The 24,080-nt window shown below is 34.1% G+C and overlaps 1 protein-coding gene across 2 annotated transcripts in view; it reads left to right on the top strand.

Annotated features, from left to right (window-relative positions):
* Positions 1 to 24,080, top strand: part of NCAM2 (neural cell adhesion molecule 2) — a 308,501-nt gene that overhangs the window by 213,158 nt on the left and 71,263 nt on the right. For both annotated transcript variants that reach the window (XM_050894562.1, XM_050894569.1), the window contains exons 9-11: positions 5,811 to 5,961; positions 18,326 to 18,513; positions 20,108 to 20,204. In XM_050894562.1, the coding sequence (XP_050750519.1) occupies positions 5,811 to 5,961; positions 18,326 to 18,513; positions 20,108 to 20,204 (436 nt within the window). The remainder of the gene's footprint in view (positions 1 to 5,810; positions 5,962 to 18,325; positions 18,514 to 20,107; positions 20,205 to 24,080) is intronic.

Here is a 24,080-nt window from a genome sequence, read left to right as displayed (position 1 = left end):
CACCAATTTCTGCATCTGTTTTCACCTTCCACTCTTGCTTTCAGCCAACTCAAAATGCACGTTTTGGCAGCCATACAGCTTCATCTCGTTTGGTGCTATAGTTCCTCAGTGGGAGCTGGAGAAATGGTTGATAAATCAAACTCAACCACTAGTCACACCATCCACCTCTCCCCAAGTACAACTTTCTGCACTTGAAAAAGAATGACAATTTCTAAGCATCATAATCAGCTAATTCTCCCCTTCTGAGAAATTACACTTTTTTTACTACAATGGCAATGGAATTGTGCAGATTGAACACTCCATGGTACCTGAATAAGTTATTCTGTCCCAGAAGCTGTTCTTGTCTCTTTGTGGATGTTGTTGTCTCATCACATCCCTATTCTCTCTGCATGTGGAACCTTTGAAATACATGGTTATCATCATTCTGGTACTGCCTTGGGAGCTCTGGAACATGGTTTCGGAGCTGTGCATCGACCAGTCAGGTCAGCATCAGCTGGTGAGGACTTTGGGAATATTCACGTATGGAACTACAAATCATGTGAGAAGTTTGGGAAGCAAGAGCATGACAGAAAAAGTCAGGTAGTAGAATAGCATATATAGCATGAAAAGAATTTTATCAAATCAAAAATATATATTTACTTTTACAGAATCTGTAGAATTAATCTCAAGTGATGAGATACCTCCCATTTTATGATTAGTGTAGGATTCATTTGAGTTAAGCTACATATTCTGAGTAAGAATATTGCAAGTGTGGAAAGTTCTCACCCTTTGGTGTTTTGTTTTGTTTTTTTTCAGAAGGCACTTTTTTATACTTCAGTGTTGTCATTGTGGATAATTTTACTTTGAGACCTGTACAGCAGAGTTTTCTTTTCTTTGACAATGACAGAGAACTAGATTGCTATCAGTATTCAAAATAAAAGGTGTTTTTCTGTGAAATGTTAAATTCTTAATTTAGAGAATATGTTTTTTATGTGGATAAAGTCACAAAGTCAGCTGTACCTGAGTAAAACACTATCAAAGTCTCTGCTGAAGATTTGTGACTTGTTTCTTAGCTTTATGCTGGTGATGGGGGGGGGGGGAAACACCACCAAAGCCCCCAAAACCCCACTTTTATTTATGAATTCTATGAAATTCTCCGATTAACATTAATGATGAAAAATATTTTGATTTCTTAAGATTTTATTATGATTTCCAAAATGCTGTAGAAAGGTAACTTCTGAAGACCTTGTCTGTCTTCACCATTTTCAGGACACAAAATGGTCTGTTTATTGAAATTATTCTTGCAATGTCTTAGAGTGTAAGCGCCTGTTAACATACTTGCTCATTGATCTTTCTAAAGAAATATGTATATCTGTATGGAACTGTGTTGACCACATATGTTTTTCAGACCTCACTGATTATTCAAGCTCCACAGTGATAGGTGATACAGAGTAAATCAGTGAATGAGGAGAAATCATGAGTATTGAACTACAGAGACTGTTCTGGTTGTCTAGGTTTCTGTTTTGTCTATTTTTTATACTCTGTATTAATACTGAGAAATAAAAGTACTTATTCAATCTAGCAGAAGACACCATAGTACATATTTTACATCTCTCCCACTATAACATTTGAAAGGAAAAAAAATAATATTCCAACTTAGTAGATGTCCATTATTATTTCAGGCAGACTTAAGAGTTACTGACATTATTAATTTATAGAGATTATATCTGTATTTTGATTTGTCACCAGTGGCAGCTCCAATGCTTTTTTCCTGGTGGGGTTTTCTACTGAGAACTACTGGGCAGGTGCAGCGTACTTCATGTTCCCATGTGTGCCGTCTCTTCCTCTTCCTGTTTTGTTGTGTTATGGTGCCAGACATGGTGCTAATGTGTGCTCTCCATACTTAGTGCAGGAGGGAAATAAGCCTCAGAAAGATTTTACCAAGGGTTATAAAGTTCTGGTGGGCGCAGACCTCAAGGTTAGTGCTGCTTCTGTTTGACATTGTGTATTTGCTGTTCAGAGTTAAATAAGACTGACATTATGGATCAGTATGAATGCAGACTTCTGCTTTGTCAGTATATTCTAGTTTTGATAATGCCCTTTACAAGAACAGGAAAATAAAACTAGCATGGTTTCAATTTTTGCTTCAGGCTAACACTGCATGTTCAATTATTGTCCCAGCTTCTTCATTGCTCTTTGCCGTAGTCAACTTCTGTGTCTCTGCAGTGTTCCTAATGTTCATTCCTAGCTGTGCTTCAGCATGACTGCACCGTTGTTATACTTTTTGTGTCATCACAGTATGTCCTTGACTTATTTACCCAGTTCTCTATTAACTGACTTATACCACAGAACAATGTAATACAGCCACGCTAGTATTTTTGAAGTCCTTGTGAAAATTCATCATACTATCTAACATTTTTCATTTGCATGTGTTAAGCTCCAGCATATTCTGGGAATCCTCTCTAGACATAGGTAACTGCTTCAAAACATTTTCATTTATTTATTTATTTATTAATGGAATTTTCTTGGTCTGTATTTGCACTTTTGTTTTCTTTCACGTATTTCTGTGTTCAGAAATGTCAGCCAAACAGTATATTTTTATTCAGGTATTGCACCATGTTTACAGAAAAAATAATGAAATTGTACACTAATCCATCTGCAGAATAGGACCACGGAACAGGACTTCTTAAACTGTTTGTGAAGAATTGACAGTATAATACACATTCTGAGCAATGCAGCAGAAAACATTATATGTTTTACATTATTTTATAAGTAATTTCAAAGAGACTATTGTAATCATTTTCAGAGAATTTTGAAAAAGTAGAAATTAACTTCAGTACATATTTTTATCATAATTTGGGCCAAATTTGCTTGCCTACAGTTGTTACATGTTTTATTTGGTTTTGTGGACTTTGCTTAACCTAATAGATCCCTCTCAAAATGCTTCTTACCGTATATTTGATGATACAAATAGATGATGTGGTTATGCAAAAATCTCCTATCAGAGTATTTATTAGGTTGGTTTTTACCTTAACTATAAATCTAAGATATATTACATCATCCATATTTGAATAAAATATTTTTTTTTCTCATACATGAGAACATAGGAAACTTATTTTGGGTACAGACCAAATTTTTTCCAGCAGTATTAGAAAATAATCAAATAAACTAAAAACAAGATTGAGAAGTTACTGCAAAAGCTATTTAATTTTGAGGATCTTTGTGCTTATTTTCATTACCTGTTGTTTTTTTTTTTTTTTAACATTGATTAGCACTTGTATCTGTGCTTTGGAATGTATGGAATTAATTGTAGTGAAATATATAGTGAATTATACAATGAATTATAGTATTTGGGATTAGTATTGAACTGATAAAATTTTTCTTTGTTATCAAATACAAAATAGGACTGCAAATTTTATACTTCTGTAAAAAAACCTTTAGTGATTTTAGTGAGGATTATAAATAGTTTAACTCTTTTTACAGGAATCCTGTTGACCGTACTGCACAGAAGGTACAACTAGTACATATTTGTTTTTCAAAGAGTGAAGCATTACCATTTGGAATAAATATTTTTAATTCCATTTTTTTTCTCTTTTTCATATGTGCTTCTGATAACCTGTTACTGTAAACAGAAAATTGAGCTAGCTGAATAATCTCTGATCTAATTCGGAAAATTGTGGTGAAAGAACTTCAGTGAATGTGTCGTTACAGCTATAGGTCAATATAATTTCACAGAAGGACACTCTGCGTTGTGCCAGGAGAAGGTACTAAGAAAGAATTTGGCTCCTCATTGTAGGTTTGTAATATACGATAAGGAAGGGCAAAGAGAATATTTTTCTCAAAATACCTGTTCTCTACTACTACAACTTTACTGTATAGAGCTACCTTAGTGCTTTAGGAAGGCAGCTCTTAATGAATCACTAATACAGTATTTAGTACTGTATCTGTGATTGATAGTCACAGGTTGTTTCAGCATATGTCTTCTCACAGTTCTAAATGTGACTTCTTGGGAAATATTTGTAATCAAAGTAAAATCAGAAATAAAGTTGCTGAAGTGTATGTACATTTTAGGTAGGAATAATGTAGATTTACCATTGTATTACATACTTGATGTTTTAAAAAAGAAAAAAATAATCTATAAGTAAATAATACTGTTATTAACTGTCATACAAAGTACTTGTTTAATATATATATTATCATATATATTATATATATATTAAATACTTTGTATATCAGAAATTAGAAAACTATTTAATGTTTTGTTTTAAAGAAATTACATTTTAATTATCCCAAGAATTCCCTCCAAAACCCCTGACATTCAGTACTGTAGCATGTTTACTAAGTAACTTCATAACTTTTCTCTTTCCTTTTTTAAAAGTATAATGAAAATAGAATTTTCAGCATTAGAAATGACATAAGAAATAACTAAGTGGTCTTAGTTACTAATTTTTACCAATCCAAAGGGGTTTAGATTTGCTCTTGCATTAGAATTCCATAACTTTAACTTATGTACCTATGCTGCGAGGTTTTCACAGGAAACAAAATTCAGTGTTCTTGGATTCTGATGTGGGATCAGAATACTTTTCTTTCCATAGAAATTATGGTATACAGAATGCTTTATATGACTGCTTTATGTCAAATATTTTAAGATCTAAATTGTGTGCATTTTTCCTGTATTCGGTGAAGAAACAATTATACAGAGTTAAAAGCTCAGTCACTTAAGTATCAGCTGCCACTTGGTGAGTATTTAGTGTAAAAAGCAGTAAACTTGAGTGTATGTCTTTATAGGATTGGACATTAAAGTATGTTTCAAGTTTAAATGTGATACAATGAAATAGTTACTGGTTTTCCCTCCCTTTTCCACCTTCCCCAATACTGAAGGTAGGTCAATATCAGTATTTTTTATCAGCTTTTTTTTTCCTCAAATGAAGAAAGTGAAACAAAGAAGTAAAGCAAGTTTCCCAAAGCTACAAAACAAGTAAAGAGCAGGACCAGATTAAAAATAACTTCTTTTTCCTCAGGTATACTACTCCATGAAGGTTCAAGTGTCAAGCAGAGGATTTTTTTTTTAATTGCTTTATTTAGTTTTCCCTAATATTTTTATACTCTTGAAATTCAAATAGTTTGGGGGGAGGGGGGTGGGGAGTGTTATCGATAAGGATTTTGATGAAGTTGCTAAGTATAAAAGTTATGTTCTAGAAAATCAGAAGCCAGCATTAATTTTTCTCCCTTGCCTTTTTCCATGCAATGATACGGAAATGAAATCCAGAAATTCCAGTTACATTTATGGATCATGTTTTTTAACAATTGTGAGCTTCTGACAGGAAAATGTGAATAATGAAAATAAATCTATGACTGGATTTGTGTTTTGATCATTGTTTGAGGGGGGTATTTCTATTCAGTTTCACAGTTACATTTTTAAGGACAGGGGAGATAATGCTAACTGTAATCTAAGATACTATGATTTTACATGTATGCATTTTCATTAACTACAGCATCATAACAAAATTAGTGAGATCATAAACAGGTTTTGAGTATGCAGTTCACTATTCCAGTCACAAGTGGATACATTTTGTGGTTTACCTTGAAAGTGTTCCTTTAAGCATGTACTTATTCCCTTGATTACAGTGCCTAGAAACAGAACATCTTTTTCTATATTTTTTTTTACTTATTTGAAAAATTTAGCAGTTGCTTAGCTGTCAGTAATACCTTCACCATAGCTGAAGAGGTGCTTTCAGTCATACTTATCAATGGTGTTTAATATATAAAACATACATAAATATACATATATATATAAAAAACCTTTCTTTTTCCTGAATCAATGTAAACAGAGCCCAGATGGCCGTATAGAAGTCAAAGGGCAGCATGGAAAATCGTCACTGCATATTAAAGATGTGAAGTTGTCAGATTCAGGGAGATATGACTGTGAAGCTGCAAGTAGAATTGGTGGGCACCAAAAGAGCATGTACCTTGATATTGAATGTAAGTTCTAATATTTTGTTTTCTCTTTTAAATTCGTTTTAAAAGAAAAAAAAGTACATTCTTAATGGAAGGTCAGTTTTTCGTGGTAATTCATGTTTAAACTTGCATAATTTAAGAAAGCATGTTCTTCTGTAGTTAGAGGTACTGAATTCTGTGGAGAAATCCTGTCTTTTCTGAAGTTGACAAGACCCTTGTCGGTGATTTAAGCAGGACAGGATTTGATCTGAAATCATATTCCAGTGGTGTTACCCACTAACTTAAGGCTAAGCTTAATAAATTCAAATCTTTGGGCTAGTGGAGACTGCTGTGGGTGAAAAGTATTCAGTGGGATCAGGTAAGGACTGGTTTGAGCAACAGCTCAGTCTTGAGCTTAACCTTCTAAGATTCAACAAAGTCTTCTGTTTTTTTCCTAGTTCTCTGATTTACTAATCCCCAGCAAGTCTCTAGCCCCTGTTATAACCCCTCCTGGAGTTCACAAGTTTGTGACAATCTCTTTTAGCGATTGTCTCTATTCAAAGATCTTGAATTTTATTCAGGAGAAAAGGAGATTATTTTTGCTTAGAGAAGAGTCTGATGCTTTAGAAGCCAATGAGGATATAAATTTGAAATATAGAAAAATTCATTGGAAAATTATCTCTTCAAACTGTTCTTCAAATTCATGAAGGAAAGCTCTTCAAAAAATGAAAACAAACGAAAAAATCCTTCTTTTATATTTCATCGGTGTTCTGTTTTGCTAGAGATCTTCTAGATACAGTTGTTCTACATTTCCAATATAGGTTGAGTGAGCCTGTTTGAGATTGAGACTCTGAACAGAAAAAGTCTTTCCAGTGGAAAGACAGAAATTGGAATAGGATCTGTGGCACAGAAAGAAACAGTTGCAGTCTGCTGAGTGATTTCCTGAGGAGTTCTGAAAGTGACTTTAGTATACAGTTGCATGTTCCATCTTTTTGGCAGGCAAGCAATGCATTATGACACAGGAAATAAATCTGAAAGGAAAATGAGAAATGGTCAAAGTTGTAATCGGATGTTAGGAATGGAGAGATTTGCCAACCCAGAAGACCTAAGAAATAAATACAGTATTTATTAATAGCTTTAACATAGCTACTCTTCAATAAATAGACATATGAAGGGATTTAAAACTTTGCAAAATATTATTATTCTTTTGGGAACATATTAATTTACTATATTTGTTTCTTTAATGAGTGCACTGGTGCACTGATAATTATTTATTTTATATGTGTATTAAGGAAAAAAAAAATATTTTGCTAGATAAAAATCCAAGTTCAGTGAAGTTCCTGTAAAATCCTGTCTACCCTACACATAGTGATATGAAATATATTGTTCGATTAAGGTTATGTCATTATTATGCTTTAAAATTAAATATTAATACCTTTTGTATTCAGAAGAGAGAGATAGGATGCACCACTTTTTATGAAACACGGGCAACTGAAATTTATTAGCAGCACAGAATTCATACTAAAGGGCATAACAAAATCTCTAGATTGATAAAATACATTATTATAGTCTAAGGCACCTTTCAGGGTGAAAGTTTTAGAACAGATGCTAAGAATTTAAAAGTAACATATTCTCATTATGGTATGGCAGACTTAATTTTGAATACGTGTGGGAACAATCAAATATAGTGTATGAGAAAATGGAATAGCGTATTGTTTTAAGTCCGTAGTTCCTAGATAGGACTAATCAATGCACCTATGCCATTCTGTAAGTTAATAACAAAACTACAGCAGTTTTCTGTACATGTTTTAATACATTTGACAGTTTGTGTAGTCGGGAGAGGAGCATGCTCCCATCACATCCTTAAATGTCAGTGCAGTTAAACAGGCCTGATGGAGACACAGAGTGCTCTGGTGTCACTGTCTCATCCTTTTACTTACTGACCCCTATCAGAGACTTAAACTGACAGTAGGATTGCACAGAGTTTCTGTACTTTATCCTTGTTCTCCGTTGGGGTTGCTCTTGATGATAAGAGCAGTTCTCCAGGACAGGAAGAGATTATCAGGTTTGATACCAATTGGGCATAGGTAACCCTGCCTTTTATCTGAAATAAATGCTAGGCAGACATGAATTGTAGGGAACCCAGAGGCATTTATAAGGATTTCTTCCTACAAAGTCATCTTTGTGTTTAGTTATGTTTAGTTTTCCTTATATTAAGTATGAAAAATAAAATTACATGAAAATGAAAGATACCATTATAAATATTATTTACTAATGGATTTCATTAACTGCAAAATTTGATTATACATATGAAGCCTAGTGTGTATTGGATGATAATAATAATAGAAGTAACTGATTGAAAAGTTCCTGTGTGATGGCATATATGATGTATACTAGGTATTGGGTATTAAGATGTGTCTATAGTGACTATCTGTATATTTATCATAGATAGAGAAATAGCTATTTCTTTTTTTAATAAAAACCATGCTAGAAATAGATAAAAAATAGGTAAAGCAGGAGATACTCTAAGATGAGGTTTTCAGAACAGCCTGAGGAAATTAAATGTACAAATCCCAGTGAATTACAACTGCATTTGTATATATAATACTATCAGGTGCCTTTCAAAGTTACAGTTTTCCTATGCAGATGTTTACATTTCTATATGGTATTTTTTGTCTTTTTAGCTGAGACATAATTATTCTGAAAAGTATATGCTAGGGTTATAAAGGAATCTTAAAAAGCATAATACAGACTTGACTAAAAGAAGAAAAATTCTGATGAGAGAGCATATTATTTCTTGGGTTCCACAAACTATTCACTGCAATGATTAGCATTAGAGAATGAAAAATCGTAATTTTCATATGTTCGATATGCTGGATCGTCTTTCGTCATAGTATTATTCTTAGTTAGGATGCACTGATGGCATTACTAAGTTGGAAAGGATTTTAAAAAGCCAGTAATGATCAGCAATCTATGATCCTTAAAAGTGGCTCTCTACTTGCCCTTACAGTTTTCCCTTCATTGTGTTCAAACTGCCATTAACAGTCAGAAGTATTTACAGCACTTAGTTGTGTACTCCTAGGTGCACACATTGTGTAAGATGCTGGTCTCTCTGATTACTCTGTATCACCAAATGCAAATTCCTTTGGAGAATACTCCTGTTACCGGAGAAAATGTATTCAGGCATGTTCTTTGGAAAAGTCTCTGTTTTTTCATGTACTACCTGGGAAGCATCCTAACTTACAGTCTTTTGTAGCTGCAGTTACCAATTTTCACATCACTCTATTTCAGTTAAAACTCCCCAGTTTCAATATTGGTACTGCAATTATTAGATATGCTGGATGGTCCAAAAATGCCTACTTCCTCACCGTACACAGACTAGTGTTTGGGGGTATAATCAACTATAACAAACATATTACATTCAGTAATATGGTACGTTTTTGTATGAGATCAGCCACGTGAGTGGTTGACAAATATGGTTTCTTAAAAAGCAATTTCTAAAACAAAAATTTAAATAATTTAAAGCGTCTTCCAAAAATGAGAAGTGTTTCTTACTACTGGTTTTCATCCAAACCTGAATTTTGTAGTTTTATTCCTTATTAGTTAAGTACCAACACTCAGTGGTACTAAAAAAAAATTGTGTAGCATGTGCAACATAGTCTTTACCTATAAAGAAACCTGTGCCGTATTTATTATACTACTGTATTGCTTATCAGAAACAGTCTTTTTTCCTTTTTTTTTGTCCCACCACAATTTGAAATCAACCTCATTACTGTTACAGTATTGAACTTTGTTCCCTGAGTCAGTTAGTCTTTTGGCTTTTCACTTTGTTTTATGTTAGTTAGCTGTATTGCACTGCGGTCAATGCGGATGCTTTGGATTCATGCTATTTAATTTTATATCTTTGCAAAAATATACAGCATTACTTAAAAGCAGGTTGAACAAATTGAGCTACAGCTTCTATTTACCTTCAAGAAAGCAAGGCTTTGAATCAGTGAAAATAATACTACTGTGTGCAGGATGTCAAAAATGTTGTGACAAATGTCACAAATGTTTCAGCTACCTACTGCTATCATAGATTATAATAAATGCAGACAGTTCATACTTTGGATTCGGTTTCTGTTAAAAGAAATCAGTGTGGCAACATCCCATCACTACTCACAGAATCACAGAATGGTTGAGATTGGAAGGGATTGCCTCTTGTCCTGTCACTGGACACCACTAAAGAGAGCCTGGCTCTGTTGTCTTTACACCCTCCCTTCAGCTACTAGTCATGAGGGCCCAGCGCTATCTTGTTATCACAGCCAGAAAGCAAAACCGATGAACACAATCATATGGCCTAAGAAAGAGACAAATGACAGGAAAAGCAATCAAGAGAAACAAAATGTTGAAATATTCTGGAAAATTTTGCATCTTTTCTATTAAAATGCTATTAGCTTTAGTTACATTTCTTCCTGTCAAATTTATAGCTTAAAATGAGAAAGCAAAGATGGAAAAGGTCAATCTTCAGCATCATGAAATACGTGTCATAATTTTGACATGACTTTGGAGCTCATGAATGTCACTTGTAAGATTTAAAATTTTCCTTCTTTGACTACCTTGAGCACTTTCATAGAAGCAAATTTGGTATGCCATTGCAGTGACTTAAAGGGGGTAAGAATGTTGAATTCTGAGCAAAAGATGAGGTTTTTCACATAAAGTCACTTAGCAAAAACCTTGTCACCAAAATTCCCTGTACTGAAGCAGAGATGAATGCATCTGTTGTCTTTTTCTGATGTTGCAACAGTAAGTGTAGCAAAGTGCCTAAATTATACTTTATTAATCTGTATAGTAAATCTACCTATTCTTTAGCCCAAAAGAGTGTGAAAATACTTTAGAACAGAAATTCCATCTTAAAAACTTTTTGCCTATATATGTTAATTACTGGTTAAGATGCGATATTCATGTTTGGAATTTCTCTAAATTTTTACCTAATAGGGCTCTATACTGCATGTTTTTGTTGACCTTGCAATGAGCTTGATGTCATTTTAAGTAGATTTTTAATAACATGTTGGCTATTTTTCTTTTAATAGAAGAATACAATTTTGAATGAATAAAATATTTTAGGTTTTATTCTGTTTCTCTTCTAATAATTTACTCATGTTATTAATAGGTATGTATGCCTCAGCATCTTTTCTTACTGACATAATTTTTCACATATGCAATTGTGAAAAGTAAAGGTAAAAAAAAGCAAGAAAGAATTTTCTGATGTTTCCTTGAAGATGGTCCTACTTCATGAGTTGGTCTTACAGGCTAAAAATGTTAAAAGTTTACATTCATAATTAATGCGTAAATTTTAAACTGGTTTTCATACTTCCAAAATTCAACAGTTGTACAAGTCATTTCATACTATGTTAAGTGTAATTTATATTATACAATGATGACCTGTGAATGAAAAAAAGGCAACACTGCCTTTGTCCTTCTCTATACCTGCCAGATAGAACGAGCAGAGCAGAAGCAACGCATCTGAGAATTATGAAGAAATAATTAAGTGGTATGATAAGTGTGATGTTGAAACTTTGAAACTTGAACAATACGAAATACCTTAAATTGAGATTTGTAACCTCAACATTTTTTTTCCTCAGTTAACTTCCCTTAACTGCAGAATATTTGGCATTACTTGAAGTTGGTATCTGTAAGTAGTCTTCAGTTATATCAGAGCATCCTGAAGTCACTAGGTTAGCACATGCTTGAAAGAGAGACCTCCACTAGTGTTTACATTAAACCTGAGGCATGTAGCTCATGGGGCGCGGGGCGGGGGGGGGTGGGGAGAGAGAGATTAGGGAATGGAGGGAAGATATCAATAGGAGGCATGTTGTGAAGGTAAGGATGACAGGTAGAAAAATACAGAAGGTAAAGATACGAAGCTGGATATTGTTCTGAAAGTGTGACAAGTAGGATAGGAAGGGAGATGGGGGTTAGGATCCTGGTTTGAGAAGGGCATTGCAGTTTTTCACTTTTGGCTATAACAGAATTATGTAATCTAATATATGATGTCAGAAATCTGGCTATCCTGAATTGTTCCAGTAATTCTGTCCTGGAATACATGTAACAATTGAAACTTTGATACAAATTGGTGCTGTCCAAAAATAATGTGTCAGTAATTGGCAACACCTGATCATTTTATTACTAAAATAAAAATTACTGCTACTGTGAGAGATCTGTAGGGGAGTCTTCCTATTCTAGTTCTGATGGCCAGTGTTCTTGGTGATTTACTGACATAAAAAATGACTGATAGATATACGCGGACAGTTTCTTTTAAACATCACTATTGACATACTTAGCTTATTTTACCTAGCTATGATTTCTTCTATTTTCTACTTTAGGCAGGTTTAGATGATTTTAGACGGGTTTATCCATTCACGACAGATACTTCTATGAAACTAAAATTTCTTGGGTTTTTTTTTGTTTTGTTTTGTGGATTTTTTTTTTTTAAGTGATCAACCAAATACAAGTCCTTAATGTCAAGTGGAATTCAAAGAAAAATAGATATATTGAATTTCTGTGACTCTGGCAGCACCAAGCACCAGAACCATGCATGCATTCATTGCCCACCATTTGTTAAGGTTGAAGGTGCCATTATCAACAACATATTTTACATTTAGCAGAAAGGTACCTTATCTTCACAATAACTATTTTTTTGTCTATATTCATGGAAATGGAGAAATTAGTGTGGTGTTCAGATATTAAAAATATCATAGTCAAGGTTATCAGGGACTAGTACTGCTTGCCAGTAAGAGGGTGCTCTGACTGCTGCATAAACTGTATAATTAGATAGTCCATCATACTATTGAATATCAATGTTTTATTGTAATGCATTTTGAGGGTTACCAAGAGAAAGGGAAGGGAGAAAGGAAACATCATGGAGAGTGGTGTTTCCTGTCACTTGCTGTGAAAGAAACATGTACCTCTGCAAAACTGCTGATCTCAAACTTCCAAAATGATGAGCTGAATTCTGAAAAAAACCTCTGATTTTAGCTAATAATCATGGCAATTTAAAACCTAGTATATGATAAGTTGCATTTGCTTTTCTGTTTGGAAACTTCACATGCAGATCTTGCACATTTTTCCTTGCAGCCACGTGATTGTGATAGTAGCAGTAGAATTGTGAAAGTTAGTAACCCTGAAGCTCTGTAGTTCCTGTCTTCCTTTTAAAGTTGATTACATATTAAAATCTAATCACCTCGCCTCATTTATTAAGTCTTTCTAATATTATTTCTTGTTACAAGGAATATGTGACAGTTATTGTACCTATCTGGGGAGGTTCTACTTTTCTTCAAGGAAAAGCTATTAATTCCAAAGTATTAACTATTGTGAAACAGGTGTGAGGGAGAGAATAGAAGAGAAAGATAGATGGCTGTTAACCAAAATGTGGCAGTTACAAAAACTTAAGATACTTTTACAGGATGGATGGCAAGGAAAGTACTAGATTTGCTAGAGGATGTGGTTTATTAAAGTGCTTGATGATGGGAAACTTATGCCAGTATTAACCTTCTAAGAGAGAGGCTTCCAATAATATACTACACGAAAAGTCCCAGCATCTTAGACCTGACAATCTCTCATATATTTTCATTGTATGATCCAGGAAAACAAGTTATTTGAGGAAGAAATGGCCCAAAGTTTGCAAACCTATGTTCTTAAATTAACAAGTGCAAATCTGATTCTGTATGCTAGTTTGCTATTATAGTTGTCTGGACACATGTGCTGAATTAGGTAATTTGCCATATCCAATTTTGTGTATAACGCCAAACATACACCAGAGCTGAATCTTTGAAGTCGTTAATTGAGTTACCTTCTGGATGAGATAGATGAGGTATTAGTCTGTTCTTGAATCACTGTTCTCGGACATTATACCTGACAAGGATATCTAAATGCTAGAGACAGTTTTCAGGTCAGAGTTTGCTTCTCTTACATAGTCTTCTTATGCAGGTTATCCAGAACTACTTCTCCTAATTGGAGTGCTGACCTGTCAGTTTCTTCCTTGTTTGTGAAAATGAATAGCTTGAGTTTAGCTGATGCTAGTGCCATAATATTAACTACTCTAAAATACCATTCTAAAGTTATAATTGCTTATAGAATCCTACTCTCATAGAATAGTTTTGTTTAATTTTGTACCTTTGTGATATAGTCTTTGTTCCTTCTAGGCATCTTTTTCATTTGGATTGCCTCATCTCTTCAAAATAATACTCCATCTTTCACTGTTCAAGCTTATAACAGTACTTACGAACTTTATCGTATCCTGGGCTGCATAAAAAGAAGAGTGGCCAGCAGGTCGAGGGAGGTGATTCTGCCCCTCTACTCACCTTTTGTGAGACACCACCTGGAGTGCTTCATCCAGCTCTGGGGTCCCCAGCATAAGAAAGAGATGGACCTGTTGGAGCGGGCCCAGAGGAGGGCCACAAAAATGATCAGAGGGCTGGAGCACCTCTCCTATGAAGACAGGCTGAAAGGGTTGCGGTTGTTCAGCCTGAAGAAGAGAAGGCCCAGGGGAGACCTTATTGCAGCCTTTCAATATGTAAAGGGGGCTTATAAGAAAGGTGGAGAGAGACTTTTTACCAGGGCCTGTAGTGATAGGACAAGGGGCAACGGTTTTAAACTAAAAGAGGGTCGTTTCAGATTAGATATAAGGAAGAAGTTTTTTGTGATGAGGGTGGTGAGACACTGGAACAGGTTGCCCAGAGAGGTGGTAGATGCCCCATCCCTGGAAACATTCAAGGCCAGGTTGGATTTGAGCAACCTGATCTAGTGGAAGATGCCCCTGTCCACGGCAGCGGGGCTGGACTAGATGATCTTTAAAGATCCCTTCCAACCCAAACCATTCTATGATTCTATGATTTATTGTGTGCCTATACTAACTAATATGAACAGTAGCTTTTGTACTTTCCTGTAGGTGGTTTTTTTTTCAGTAGAGCGCTATAAGGTTCAGATATAATAAATATCATCAGAGTTGCTTTTTGTAAAAATGGGTGTTTTTCAAGCTCTTAGTTCTGTATTTAGCTATTTAGAAGTCCAGTATGTTGTCTTAACTGGTAGTACTTTATGTAAAAAAGCTTAAAGTAACAGTTCATTTACACCCTGAATTGTTTTTTTTTTCAGGCGTAAAATTAATCCTGAGTTACACAGAAGCTAAGCAGAGCATATTTTTATTTTTTAGTGGTTTTAACTTTCTCACTGATCTGCATGGAAGCTTTTTTCTTTTTATACAGTACATATAGTGCATTTAAGTATCCTTAACATATGTTAACATATGAGAAGGTCCACCTTCTCATTTCTGCTTGCTTATAATTCATTTTCAGTTGATGGAATTTCTTGATAAATGTTCTATTTATTAACTTAATTTGTTTCTTAGTTATTCTAGAAAACTGAAGGGATCAGATTTTGTAGACATAGAAAATAGTCAACCTTGTGTTTTCAAAGCCTTGCCTTTAAGGTTTGTTATTTTTTCATGTTCTGTTTTATATTAAACATATTGTTTCTGTTTGATAAATAATAATTCTGTAACCATTTTAGCATTATATACTACAGTTAGTGATGAAAAGCGTACAAGAAAAAACAAAATCTCTTTATAAACCAGTTAGTCCCTTCCAAGTAATTTTTTTTTATTTTATAAGAAATGTAAAATATCTTTTATTTGTACTGTAAAAAATGATTTCCAGAGTTATTTTCTTCATGTGAAACATCACTCCAGATATCTTCATCTGTTCCTGACTAGGAAATAAAAAATCATCTGACTTAAGATAATTTGTCTGAATCAAGCCATTAGCACAGTCCTCTTCTTTTTGCTATATTGGAGCTTTTGACTGCTGAGGAAAAGACTGCAAAGCCTTTTTACCCAGACTTTTTGAGAAGGAAAATGTGAAGCTTTTTTTGTTTAGGAATGCTTTATGTTTGGGAGTTGTTGATTTTTGATATATCTTTATTTGATGGACTTTTAGTCCTGTTTGTGTTTTATGACATTAAAACTGTCTGTTAGTATCTGTAGTCATGTACAGATGGCAGTCCATAACTCACCTATTCTTTTAAGATATAAATAAACAAATATTATAGGCATCCAAAATCTACCTTTAGAAGAGAGAGCAGTCTGAACTGAAAGTCACTGTTCTCCTAAATGCTTGTACCTGCAGTATAGAACTGTAGACTACTTTTTCACGTGTAAGACTTTTTAAATAGGATATGAGTTAGCCACGTGTATTTAAATCAACAGAGAGCATCAAACTACATGATGTTGCCTAGGAAGGAAAGTTAGTCAAGTTCAGACAGAACATCTTTCTATCTTCCACATTCACGATAGTGTTCATTAATGGAGATAAGTTATTCTGAGAAATTGTGCATTGGAAGACAGTGCTTATCCAAAATTTGTTGTGAAGTAACCGCTTTTTGTGCCTCATGAACACTCTGATGAGATTTCTGATCCATATGCTGAACATATTAGGTGCAAAAACTGCCAGGCAGAAGTCAGTTTGTGCAGTTTTCCTTCAGGTGGCTCCCACCACTAACTTTATTTCCAGAAGAAAAGCCAAGGCTCTGACTCTTGGTATTCTGAGATTCCTGACCATACTTAACCATAAAACGGGCATATGCAGTTTGCTTTTTTCTTCATGGAGATCCACTAGTGTGAGGTGTCACATCCTGAAGACTCTTTGATAACCCGTTCTTTGCATTAAGATGTTTAGGTGATGAAATATGTTTTTTTTAAAGGTCTATGAAAATCAAGGAGTACTAGAATTACTTATTAAAACATCTGGAAAAGAAAGATTAGCTCCTCTATCTGGTAAATAAATTCATAGGAAGACATACTTTACTTATTTGGATGAAACCACTTGCTTTCCTACAAAAATAAAGGCTGAATAGTTATTAAAAAAAACGCTGCTGGTGTTGAGCAATGTAGCAGCCTTGATCTGTGCTTTAAAACTTCTGCTGGTAACAGTTCTTTTCGGTCAAAGCCTGTATGCATGCATGCAGCAGCAGCATAATGTCACCACATAGTTAAGCTTTTTGACAAAGGCAAACACAGAGAGAAGTTGAAAATGTGTGCTTCAGAAACAAGGAAGTAATTTTAAACCATTCCTGAAGCTAAATTTTACTACTTAGTTAAATGTGCTCAGTTCTGGTCTCTGATAGACCTATTAGCAATTTTCTAGCCTAAAATTAAACTATTTGTGAGAAGACTAGAATAGAATTTCCAGAGACACATCTAGAAACATTTAGGAGCTATTTATCAAAATAAAAATACATACATATATATTTTAAATATTAAAAAGAGATAGCATGACACCAGCTGTAATTGATAATTCTCTTTTGGAATTAAAGTGTTAGAGAGTTTCCTTGACTTTCAGTAATATAAAGAATATTTTCTTAATACTCTTAAAATATCATAAGAGTGGAATTAAAATTTAAAAAAAAAAATTACAAATAAATATTCGATAGACAAAAAATATGATTTACCCAAGATGTAAGTAGAAGAGCAGGGAAAGAGCTACTCCCTCTCATTTTCTAGAGACCATTAAATGTTCCTGCTATCCAGAGAAACAGTGAGTAGAACAGTTAATTCTTGTCACTACTGGCATTGTGATCTGAAAATCATGGTTAGTTTGCAAACCAGCAATTTCCTCTGTGTCAGACTCAGTGTTTGGCTATATGTTTAAGGTAGCCATTTATAGGCAGGTTTGTAAGGAAGACGCACCATCTGTTTGTTTGTCTGTAGCTTGATGATTTCATAAGGAACTGGTATAAAGATTATCCTAAATAGTGTACTGATACAATATTTTTTCTGAAGCAGGTACAATACGTTGCAACATTTTAGATATGATTTTATTATTTTTTCTTCTAGGTTTATTCACACAACTAAACATCTCTCTTTAGAAAGATTTCATAAAGTACAAGATAGTTCCAGTGAGAAATGGGTGAAGCTTTTACGCATCTATGAAAATTTGGAGAGTGAATGTAATTTTTCCGTAGCAAAAGAAGACACTATAAAATCAGCAAATGAACAGATTTTATATATAAGTTTCATAGGTCACCTCCCTTTGTCATACAAGGGTCTTGCTGAAGAGTTTCTCATCTTTAGGAAGATATGTTCTTTGTCATTTCTGAGATAATGTCTTTTGAGGGCCTGATGTTGCCTAATGCTAAATGTAATTAGCAGGTATTCTCTTCCTGAGAATTTCAGCTGAAACAGTTTCAGGAGAGGAGAAAGCTACCAAAATAAAGGCTCAAGAAACTCAAGGTTGAATACTGATATTTTCATGGTCCATAATAAATTGATACAGCAATCAATTGAAATTTCTATGTGAACATGAATGCTTGGATAGGGGTATACAGCTTGTTTTACTGAAACAGTTAATGTTTGTGTATTACTTCCTTCTTCCAGATGCTCCAACATTTGTGTCAAATCAAACCATGTATTACTCTTGGGAGGGCAATCCCATCAATATAAGCTGTGAAGTGCTAGCAAATCCATCTGCCTCAGTTCAGTGGAGAAGAGGAAAATTAGTTTTACCGGTAAAAAATACAACACATCTGAAGACCTACAGTACAGGAAGAAAGCTGATTCTAGAGGTAAGGCTTAAAATGGAAATCAACGTGGTGACATTTCTTCCTCAGTTTGGCACCATTGCAAGTACTATAGAATGCATTTAAGGATAAGACTTAAAATTTAATAAGTGAAGCTCTTTTTTAAAAAAAAGAGTATTTACGAACTGATTTATCTCCACATTTCTTGTGAGCAGTTGGAAAATAAACCTCATTTGCATGGCTCATGCTCACTTTTCCATCTGCAGTGAACAAAAATGTAACTTGCATTTCTTGCAAGTAAATAAATACATAAATAAATATAAAACTAACCCATCAGGTTAATACTAAAAATTAAAGTGACTGCCTGGTAGGTGCTTGGTATATACAAAAAGATTTGTGTGGCTTCAGTCAAGATCAAAGCAGAAGGGTGAAGTGATAATAAACTGCAGTTGGCTTTGATAACAACTGTTTCCTCACGGAGGCATTGGAAAAATAAGAACTAAGCTCCCTTGTGCTATCTAAAAGGTACATGTAAGAACAAAACCTGAGAAAGGCAGAAGACAAAGAGTGGACCTTAATTATCCATTTACTTTATTAACTTGACTAAACAGTGAACAACTCAGCAATAGTGTATAGCAAATCATGGTCCTTAATTAATAATTTCCCAAAAGTGTAACCAGTGTCTCCAGCCCTGGTCTCACCTGTTACAGGGATGACATACTGTCTTCCTCCACAGCAGTGGAAGAAGTTAGTTTTCTCCATTTCTATCTAGTGTCAGGCTTATGTCTGAGCATAAGCTTCTTAGTTGCCATGGAAAAAAGGTTGAGAAGCTATAGAGCTGATCAGTGTGGGGGACCTACTTCAGATCCCAAGCAAGAGGCATACAGTGCACTGAAAAAAACTATGGTTTTTTTTCCTAAAGTCCAAACAAATAACCTTATTGCTTGTAGTAGGGATATATATTTAAAGAGACACAGTCTTACTGTTGTTGGAAGGTCATCTTTAGAGTTTTATTTTAAGTAAAGCTTAACAACACAAAATATGCTTTACAGTCTATGGTTCTCTAAGTGCTTTTCCATTCTACTGTCACCTGAACAGTTGGTCAGGCCAGCTGGATTCCGATAAGACGTTAGCTACCTGTGGTATCTATTCTCTGTTCTGTCTTAAATCCTTATTCACCTGAATTTACCTGAAGAGCCATATCCCTTACATCTTCTTTTTCCCCCCTGAATGTCTGGTGTATTGTGAATCCTGCAAACAATAAAAAGTAAAATATTATTCTTGCATCATCTGTAGGAATCAGCAATTTTCAGACCTTTCATTGCTTATTTCTGTCAAAATACCAGTTTGTGCAAATAGTGTCGGTGAAAAAAATGTGGTTTATTAGATTTTTTACTTATTTAAAAGTGAAATTGTCACCATTTTCCATTATTTGATTTCCTCATTTGAATTTGAGAAGGTGGAGTTTAACATGAAAAAGGGTGTATTTAGGTCTGTATTTGGAGAATATACTAGACAGGCTGAAGTAAGAACACATCTGCATATTGGTTAAGGAGAACATATTTGCATTTCTGATTTTTTTAAAGAACTTTGATATTTGATTAGAAACTAACATTTACAAACTGTATTCATTTTAAAGATTGCTCCCACATCTGACAGTGATTTTGGACGGTATAATTGTACAGCCACAAACAGAATAGGAACAAGATATCAGGAGTATACACTTGGTCAAGCTGGTAAGTTAGAAACTTGTTTCTTTTTCTTTAAATATTTTTTCTATTTTAATCAAAATTAAGTTCAGACACACTTTTCTCTGTTTATTTTATTCCAATGGGATGTTTGCAGTTAACTTTAATTCTCAAAAAGTTGAGTTGCAATATAAAGTAAAATAAACCAGTTCCCTCAGAATATGAATCTTCTTTGGATTTAATTTTAAGGCCTTCTGAAATTTGAAAAAATGAAATTAGTCTAACTTTTTTCCTTTGCCCTTACTACATCTTGCATTTATAACAATGTATTTTCATTACTTCAGTGGAGAGACATATGGTTTGTAGGCAGTAAAAATAAGAAAGAATTAGGAAAGTCTTTTTTCCTTTTTCTCCCTGGTATTTTCTTGATAAACCAAGGATGACAAAAGACTGAAATACTTCAGCAAAGAATTTCTATCTTCATTTGCACTTTTAGTTATCTAAAAGCAGAATTTAACCCAGAGTGCTAGATTGAATTAATTTAAGCTCTGAGGTGTTCTACAATCATTACAGAATTTCTGAATAAATCAGGTCCATCTATTGTTGTTTAGGCAAATATAAAAATATGACAGTATGTTTGTTCTTTGGCAGAAATAACTATTAATTGAGAGTAAATGAGAGTTTCTTAGCATTTCTTTCAATTGTATTTTCTTGTGGAATGGACTAGCGCTTGTTCAGCAAGCTTTGAGGTCTCCCAACATTTGGATCTACATACTTAGATGATGCAAATTGTTCAAGCTTTAATGACAGCTATGGAGTTATAGTGCAGTTTACAGTACCAAAGGTACAGCCATACTGAAAGCTGTACGCTCCTTGTGATGCGTTGTTGTGGACCATTTTCATCATGTAGCTTTCAGGTCATACCATACTGGTAGACTGGCTGATACATATTGAAGGGGACAGGTAGAAATAAGGTCTTGTATAATTTTTTTTTAAAAGTAGGACTTTTACATTTTTTATGATCTTGAATGTTTCACCTGTAACTTTTGGTTTTTTTTTTTTTTTTTTTTAAATAAGAAAATAAACTCTTTGGAGCCCTAATAGGAGGACTTTTGGAGGTGCATTGCTGAAATGTGCACATCCAGTCATAGGGAGGCTCTCTTACCCTGCCTGGTGTTTTAATTTTTATAGTTTTGCTCAATAGGGTAATTATTTTCTTTTGGGGTCTCAGGAGTTATAAAAAACAATTGTTTACTAAGAAATTTCTTAGAAGTTGTACACAGCATTGAAAGTTTTTCCCATTACCTCTAAAGAATGCATTACTAGCACACACTTTTACCATGAATACTATACTATTTTTTTATCTTTGAACAGTGGTCAAAAGAGATGAGCTTCCTAGAATAGGAAAATGTGGGGTTTTATTGAGAAAACAGCAGATTTCTATGTGGCACAATTTTACATCATTCAGAAGATCCATTCCCCTTCATTTTACAACTTTTTGGGGGTATTAGCTGTGTTGCAAATCTGATCTTCCTTTGATAGTTACATGCGATTATTGAGAAATATATTACCTCATCCTTTTGCACGTAACCATCCTTAGTCCCAGCTAAGTCCTAATTTCATGCAATACATTCTTTACTTTCCACCTTACAAAACTCTCCCCAATATAAGGACTCACACAATCTAATTCATACCTAAAATAATTTTATTTTTTTGTGAAAAGAAATTCCAGAAGAGAACAGTTTGTAGAATCTTCAGTCATGGTCATGATCATTTACTTGGTTGATCCCATTTATTTCAGTGGAATTACTTGAACAGTTGAGTTTCTGTAGTAGGGCTAAAATTATGACTGTAGCAGCTCATCAGTACTACATGTGGCATTAAATATGAAAAATGAATACTCCCTGTTACATTCAAAGTTGAGGTAGTAAAGGAAAAGCTCTAAACTTTAAGGAAAAACACAATTTCTATACCAACTATTTTGTCTCTAATTAAGAAATCTCAAGACTTGTAGGAAGTTAACATTGATTTGAATAGGTAAACTGTATCTATTATGTGTATATTACTTTTGCCATCATTTAATTTAGGAGGTAGATTTAGCCCTCTAAAAACCTGAGGACTTGATTTTCTAAATATTCATGACTGGCATAGGATTTGCAGAGTTACATTAAATTCATCAAAGAAAAGGACTGCACGTAACCCTCTGATTTTAGTCAGTTAAATCTATTTCTCTTCCGTAGCGTGCTTTCTCGTTGGGGCAACACGTGCCTCTTGATTTGACAGCAGCACTGGTTCTGCCTGTCCTACTGGGCTAGGTGCTACACTTGTCTCTGGACTATCACATCTAAGATTTGTTACATGTGAGGCTTCACTGGAAGGGAAAAGCAGTAGAAGTACAATGTGAAAGCTGCTAGAATAATTTCTCAATTTCTCTCAAAAACAGAAGACTTGCCACTAGAAGTCTTTCTTAAAGCCATGAACATAAATGATAGGAAAGGGAAGGAAAAATCCCACTTGCATCCCTCTGGTCTCTTACCTCTCAGGACAGAAAAAGATGAGAAAATAGAACAATTGTGCCAATGAAAACAGAGGAACTCAGGTTGTGGTTATTGCTGTGCACTGGTTTTTCATAAAGATGTACATACATATGAGAGCATCTCAGCAGATATTCTGTACCTGCTGATTTTTCTCTTAAATTTGCAAAACAGTATCCCATCACGATGCATGATACTGCATGATGATTATTTATCTATGTATTTCTCTCCTCCTTTTATAAATAATTAATTAAATTTAATACAAAGTAATTCTCATTATTAATTGAAAAAGAACATGATGTTTTGATTATGCATTGTATTTCAGCAAATTCTCACATGAGAGCCCCTGGAAATGCAAGTGAGAGCAAATAACTGCATACAAGCTATAATCCTGTTTTGACTTTTTAATACAACTGTATCAGAGATGTTACTGATGCAAGTTTTTCAAACAGCTTACTATTCTCTACTTTTCCAACAGTTTGCTTAACATTTTTCAGTCAATATATATTTTTTTAAGTGATCATAAAGTTTTCTGAAGAATTGACTGAAAAATGTTAAGCAAACTGTTGGAAAAGTAGAGTTATAAAAAGGTAAATCAGGGTATATTTAGTGAATATGTAATGAATAAAGACCTATAGGAAGTTATTATGTAAAGCATGAGCTATATATGGACATTCTATATAATGATATGAAATGCAGAAAATAGAACAAACTCAAATTTTGTAGTAATAATAATGTACAGGTATCCTTAACATAAGCCATTTGTAGTGTAGTATTTATGTGGGGCTGGAAACACTGGCTTTGGGGGTGTCAGAGCTCTATTATGCTAGGCACTACTTACAATAGTGTAATGCATAATATTCAGTATCCTGAAAGATTGACATTTTTAGCATTTGCATCTAAATAGACTTTTTTGGGAAAAAAACAGCAAATAACAAATGTAGTTCACTGTTACAAGTTTTGCACTTAAACTAGCATCAGCTGGAAATGAAAAACAACCAGGGAGATGGAGGATAAAACCGTCATAATAATTACAGGTATAAAATGTCAAATGCAGCTTTCTTCCTAGTTTTACTACCTCTGTTGCATTACTTTGGTAGATTAGGAAGCCCTAATGATTGATATTTTCCATATTAAAGCCTATAAAATTTTTTCATGCATTTCAATACAGCCTGGATTTCCTTCTGGCTTTGATTGTAAACACTAATGCTGGGGCGTAGCATACTTTCACAATGGCTCTGTCAGGGAAAAATAAATACTGTTTCTAGCTGGGAGACAGTATTAAGCAAAGTATGCTGCTAGGGTAAATTTTACAAATATTGATCATTTTACTGAATAATTTTCTCTTAAAATTCTGCAGGAATGACTTGTGGCTTTACATTTTGTTCCA

This window comes from Gymnogyps californianus, chromosome 1 (assembly GCF_018139145.2).
Source record: "Gymnogyps californianus isolate 813 chromosome 1, ASM1813914v2, whole genome shotgun sequence".
NCBI lineage: Eukaryota > Metazoa > Chordata > Aves > Accipitriformes > Cathartidae > Gymnogyps > Gymnogyps californianus.
The sequence above is the reverse complement of the archived record's forward strand: the minus strand, read 5'-3'. Positions and strand labels throughout refer to the sequence as shown.